Here is a 6,410-nt window from a genome sequence, read left to right as displayed (position 1 = left end):
ATAAATTAATAAATTTAAACTTAAAATAACCTCTCTGTGGATCGATCTCGTACTTACGAAATATATTATTTGCAGACAACCTACACTTAAATGAATTATAATTTAAGTAGTAGCACCCCACGAATGAATCTCATCTTGTAAGATGCTAGAAATGACTTGTTAAAACTCCTTTGGATTTTGAGTCCTACGATGTGTCCATCTGTTTTCGTATACTGTTGTATAGACTGACATCTGGACACGTGAATGGAATCATCTATGTTTATATATATAATACATTATTAAGCGTAAGTAACACTTCCAGAGGAGATCAATATTTAGTAGTATTTTTCTTGAGGGAGAGTGAGTAGTTTGAAGAAGAGACGTAAATATTAACAACTTCAAAGCAATTATTCCAGTTCGTGAATTCATTTAATTAGTTGAGAACATATTATTTCACTAATAGAAATTCTTTGATTTACTTCGCATATTAAATGAAGTAATAGGTAGATAATTGCCGAAGTAGACGCACGTGAAGTAATAGTGTACCATTTTACTTCGTATTATCACCGAAGTCGTATCCAAGAAATTAGCGAAGTCTTTGACCGGAATTAGACCGATGACGAAGTAAAACAATGTCTTTTACATCGTTGATTTCGTAAAGTGCAGAAGTAATAGCTTATATGTAACTGCATAGTTTATATAGAATGACGAAGTAAATATGTTGTATAACTTCACAAGTTTTGTATTTTTGTGAAGTAATTGATGCGAACGACTTCGGTGTTATGGAACTAAATTAGTGACGGTTACCAACTAGCGACGGTTTCGAAAAGATTGACTGTCACTAATTAGCGACAGATTTATCATAAACCGTCGCTCATCAGCGACATTTTATTCTACACCGTCGCTAATTAGCGACGGTGTTTTAAAAATCCGTCGCCAATTAGCGAAGTTGATTGATATATACTACTTCATAATTAATAATTGCCGAAGTAACGAGTGGCGAAGTAAAAGCCAACAATTGTACTAGTGTTTCATTCTACCTATGTGGACATTGTTCCCATGATAGGATGGATGGTCAAGATTTGCCCATGCATATGTAGGACTTACTTTTTTTTTTTAAATTGTTTGTGTGGCAAGATCTTACCCGTTGAAATGAAGTGAGGGTAGTGTCCACATAGATAGGATCTCATCTACCAAAAAATAGTGTATATACCCAAATAAATGACCTTATATTATTTCATTCAATGTATCTTTGTTGAACTCCAAATAATATTTTACACAAAAAATGAGCTAGCATTAATAAATTTTTTGGAATATAGTAAATAATAATATATATAAATATAAATATAAAAATTAGAAGTCTACCACCAGACAGATTTTTGTCCATATTGGGCCGATTCTCAGCCTAAGCCCAATATTTAGATAAAGCCCAATAAAGTTCCACTCTAGATGAAATCGACCAACTCCATGTCTCCATCTGTCCACGGCTTCATTCACCCGCAGAAATTCAGAGTAATCTCTGCTTTGCTGCCATGGCGTCCGTCTTCTCCGCCTCAACCTCCGTCATTCTCGGGTAAACAACTTATAGGCGTACACATGTGTGTGCAGGAAACTTAGGACCGCTCAATTGTTGCTTCGTTTGGGTTTAATTGTTGATTTTTCGTTAATCATTATATCATTATCAAATTTAATATTTCATAGAGTTGTATGTTAACTTTCTGTGAAAAAAATGGTTCCACGAGTAATCGAACTGGTTTGATTTTTTGTGGAGAGTATGCCATGTACTGGTTTAGAGCATGTTGATGCTTTATGCTGATATTTTATTAGTTCTTGTGTTATTTTCTTTAGAGTGAATCAAATGTTTCTGAACTCTGAGTTGGAGCAACTTCAACGGCATAAAGTTTTTGTGTATTCTTTCACGCACACTAGTGTTCCGTTTCCAAAATGCAGTGTCAAGCTTTATATGGTGCCATTTAAATTGTTTCCTGGATTGCGCATTTTGAGAAGCTGTGCCATGGTTAAATCATTGGTGTTTGGTGATGAGCACCCTAAAAATCTACTGATATCTGGTGTTTTGGGTCCAACAAAATCCCAAAGGTACAATTGTGATTTAAACAAAATTAGTCCGTAATTTTGGAAGAAGAAGTTATTTAGTAGTTAAATTTTCATTTTAAATGCTTTGGCTTTTTAACTGTTGGTGACTTGGTGTTGGTGGCATCTATCTAAATTGTGAAAGTTGTATGTTGATTCGAAAGGGCCATGGCCATGATTGGACCATAAGTAGATATTAGCTTCTCTGCAGCTGTGTGATATATGAAACTTTATATCTATTCCTCTCTTATAGGTTCCTTTCCATACTTGCATGTTTTCATTCTTCTTAATAGGTTTAAAATGCTGGATGACTCCGAATTTAACACACTGGGCAGCACAAATGATCTTGAAAAGCAGCTTCATGATTTCTTTAGTGAAGTTAAGGCTATGATAAAAATGGGAAAGGAAGAGGACGCTGTAGATTTACTTCAGGCAAATTATGAAGCTGTTAAGGCACAGGTCGATTCAGGGGATCAAGGTATTGAAGAAGCTGCTCTTCTTGATGTAATAGCCTTGGGGTACATGGCCCTTGGAGACTTGGGAACAGTTGGGTCCCTGATGAATTTGGTAATGTACATGGTTGTTGCATTTTTGGAACAGTATCTCAATGGTGTTTCTTAAATTTTTTGTTACCTGTGATATCCGTACTCTTTAACACCCTTTATGATCATAATACAAAAACTGTTAATTATAGGTTAATATTAATTCTTGATATAAGTTAAGAGAGGAATATCTGTTTCGCGCGGAGATTTGTATAATAGGATGAGACATAAATCTTTTCTTGACGACGGTGTAACTGGTTGTTCTTTCATTGGTTCTGTTTTGGTGTATTCTTCTGAGGATGGCAGGCTTTCTAGGAATTCAATTAATTGTTTATTGCTTACACACAGTTTATCATGTTGACTTGGGGCTCTGTTCTATGTGATTCAAGCTGTACAAGATTGTAAATGGATTGAAAGACGAGGAGCTGCTTCTTGATTCAATACTCGTGCATATGGGAAGTATGCACGCGAAGTTGGAAAAATTTGACAAGTCTATTTATTTCTACAGAAGATCCCTGGAAATTATGGAAAGAAAATTTGGTAGGTTTGACATTTTCATTTTATACGTGACCATTCCATTGTTGAGGATGAACTTGTGCTTTCGTGTGTGTTTGTGTGCATGCTTAACATTTGTTTTCTTAGCGCCTTTCAATAGGATATGGCATTTCTGTTTAATCATCATCCAATTTTTAATTTTCCGGGCGTTAATTCTAGTTGCTGCTTTTCTTTAGTCTGTAAAATTTTCTTAATGATCTGTTGAAAGTTCCATCCGTTTAGGTTCACTTTTTACTCTACAGGACGTAACAATTCATTACTTTGCACACCATTGTTGGGAATGGCAAGAGCTCTGGGTTCTGATGGAAGAGCCACTGAGGCGATAAAAACATACCAGCGTGTTATTATGGTATTGGAATCTAGCAGGGGTGAGGAGGGTGAGGAATTGGCAGTGCCTCTATGTGCTTTGGGTAATCTTCTAATAAAGGAGGGGAAAGCATTGGATGCTGAGTATCCTTTCAATAGGTAACTACAGCTTCTTAGATGTACAGCTTTGTTACCTAAAAAGCTCTTGAGCTGATTTATTCACCATTACTTTCTTCCCATCTTCTCAGAGTTTTAAAAATATTTACGAGGTCATATGGAGAAAAAGATGGAAGAGTTGGAATGGCTATGTGTTCTTTGGCCCAAGTGAAATGCGCAAAAGGTAAATTTATCAGTTACTCTATCGTTTTACACAAGCACTGAATTTGTAAAGAAAAGCAATGTGCTCGTCCAAATGATGTGCTCTTCCAATAAAAGTTCAGATGAAGAATTGCACAATGATGTCTCTACTATCTAGTAGTATTTGATCCGGTATCCTTTATGGCCATATAATAAACTATTCAAGTAATACAGTCGAACTCGATTCAAGCTGTGCATGAAGACAAATTTGTTTGTTGGACCAAAATATGGGATCAAAGAGATTTGAGTGAAAATTGCAATCAATTTTTTTGTTTTGATTTTTAACTTTACATGTGATTGCTCAGACAAGACTTGATCCAGTTAGATTCAATGCAGTACTTCATGTTGTGGCACCACTAAGTACTTTGTAAAAGAGTTCCTGAATTTTGAAAGCTCGGAGTCGTGATAGGGTTGTCCTACCTTTTCATTGTACTCTTTCTTTAGCTTGTTGTATGGGTATTCTGCAGGAGAAGTGAATGATGCCATTGATTTATACAAGACTGCCATTAATATACTCAATGAATCAAAATACATGGCACTGGATGACAAAGCCCTGGAGAAGATGAGAATCGACTTGGCTGAATTACTCCATGCTGTAGGAAGGTAAGAATGTGCTATGACTTGTGCATGTAGTTTGATTATTTATCTTAGAGTCTCCTATAAAGCTATTAAGTGGTCCATCACTTCATTTGCATCATCTGCATCTGTTCACAGGCTTTTCCTCGTTCATCTTGTGCCTTTTGATTTGAGTACCAATGACAGAGTAGGAGGGTTATTACTTGATATGTGTCTTCCTGTAAGTTAGTTGGCTTAAGGGCTGGCCTTAATAACATTGAACTTTTATTTATTCGCTTTTTGAACTAAGTTTCTTCTCTTAGCATGAGATTATCTGTTGGGCCCTGCTAGGACTTTTAAAATCACAGCTTATGGATCCTTCCTGTAGATTCACCTTTTTTCTTTTGATTGGTACCTGTAGAATCAACTTGTTTTGATGACAGTTGGATAATGTTACATCATGTCAAGCGGCTCTAAATGTTTTTTACATGGGGTGAATTATCAATGTTTTCCTGCTTTTTTTAATAAGTACGAGGAGAAGCTCAAATAGAATAAACAATCTAGCTCGTGTTGCCTGTTGCTCAAAAGTGAAGCTTTTTTGGTTTTCACTATCCTGAACATGCGTTTTGCTCTCAGACAACAAGAAGGTCGTGCACTGCTAGAAGAATGCTTGTTAATATCTGAGAGATTTAATGGAAAAGAACATCCTAGCTTAGTACCTCACCTTGTAAATCTTGCAACCTCCTATTCACGCTCGAAAAACTTCGCTGAAGCAGAGCGCTTGCTGAGGATAAGTTTACAAATATTAGGGAAGAATGCACCCCCAGACGATCCATCCATCACCTTTCCTATGTTAAATCTTGCAGTAGATCTCTTCAATCTACACCGTGATGAAGAAGCTGAAAGACTTGCCATGGATGTTCTACACTTTCGCGAGAAGGCGTTTGGTAAAGAATCTATACCAGTTGGTAAGTGCATATTGCCTGATTGTTTGTGTTTGTTCCTCCTTTCGCCCTTAACACAATATAATTTTATCATAGTAAGTCTTTTAGTAATTATCTTGATCGCGATTGATTCTGTTTTTGACATTTTTGTTCCGTTAACTGATGCCGCAGGTGAGGCTTTGGATTGTTTGGTGTCTATTCAATCCCGACTAGATAAGGACGATAGTGAGTCAGTGGAGCTGCTCAAGAGGCTTCTAAAAATTCAGGAGAAAGCGTTTGGCCCAGAAAGCATGGAGGTTATAGAAACGCTCAAAAGAATTGTACATTTCTTAAACAACATGGGGTTGGAAAACGAGAAAAATCCTCTGCAGAATAGATTGTCAGTTCTAAGAAACAAACACAAACAGAAGATTATGTATTAGCATATCCCTTTCTTACGTTGTTTCTGTTGGTCCAGCAGTTGGAATTTCGGTACGAGTAGAAAAATCGAATTGAGGCAGCAATGAAAATGTGAAGTATCACGAAATAAGTAATAGATTGATGCATGCGCAAATGTACTCATAAGTAATGAAGCCTGGCTTGCAAATTTACCAAACTAAGGTGTTTTTTCGTCTAGTTGATCATCAATATCTAACCTCGCATGTATAGGATTATTTCCGAAACCGGTTCATTTGGGTGAAAGGATAACAAGACTTAGAGACTGCATTTAAGGATGAATAATATGCATCGGCTGAGTCAGTGACAGCAACCGAGGTAGGACATATGGAACGAGTGCCGGTAACCACGGTAAGACAGAAGATAAATCAGAAGAAAGGGGTAGTAGAAACACTATTTTTTTTACAATAAATCAAGCGGTTCCAATGAAAAATCACAACCCAAATACCAGTAAACATCTCATAGCAAACAATCTTATAGCTAAACATTACAGAAACAATTGTTTTCATGTGCAAAATATATTACACGGATTCACAGTTTCAACAAAATCAACTGTACTAGCACAGAATATCTGGCTTACAGCCTCCAAATCAAACCAAAATACATGCAGAAAAAAGAAATTTGATATGCTCTTCTTGTGTCATGA

The 6,410-nt window shown here is 36.4% G+C and overlaps 1 protein-coding gene across 2 annotated transcripts; it reads left to right on the top strand.

Moving 5' to 3' along the window:
• Positions 1-1,456: 1,456 nt before the first annotated feature.
• LOC140817073 (uncharacterized) lies at positions 1,457-5,903 on the top strand. Of its 2 annotated transcripts, none has more exons than XM_073176640.1 (9): positions 1,457-1,552; positions 1,828-2,076; positions 2,364-2,637; positions 3,002-3,152; positions 3,410-3,632; positions 3,722-3,813; positions 4,298-4,433; positions 5,022-5,353; positions 5,501-5,903. In XM_073176640.1, the coding sequence occupies exons 1-9, from the start codon at positions 1,512-1,514 to the stop codon at positions 5,749-5,751; spliced, it is 1,749 nt and encodes a 582-aa protein (XP_073032741.1). In that variant the 5' UTR covers positions 1,457-1,511; the 3' UTR covers positions 5,752-5,903. The 2 variants fall into 2 exon arrangements, with proteins under 2 accessions (XP_073032741.1, XP_073032742.1); XM_073176641.1 differs by having other exon boundaries at positions 1,930-2,076; positions 5,501-5,902.
• The last annotated feature ends 507 nt before the right edge of the window (positions 5,904-6,410 follow it).

Source organism: Primulina eburnea, chromosome 16 (assembly GCF_022965805.1).
Source record: "Primulina eburnea isolate SZY01 chromosome 16, ASM2296580v1, whole genome shotgun sequence".
In the NCBI taxonomy this organism is placed as follows: Eukaryota; Viridiplantae; Streptophyta; class Magnoliopsida; order Lamiales; family Gesneriaceae; genus Primulina; species Primulina eburnea.
This window is presented reverse-complemented; position numbering and strand designations above follow the sequence as displayed.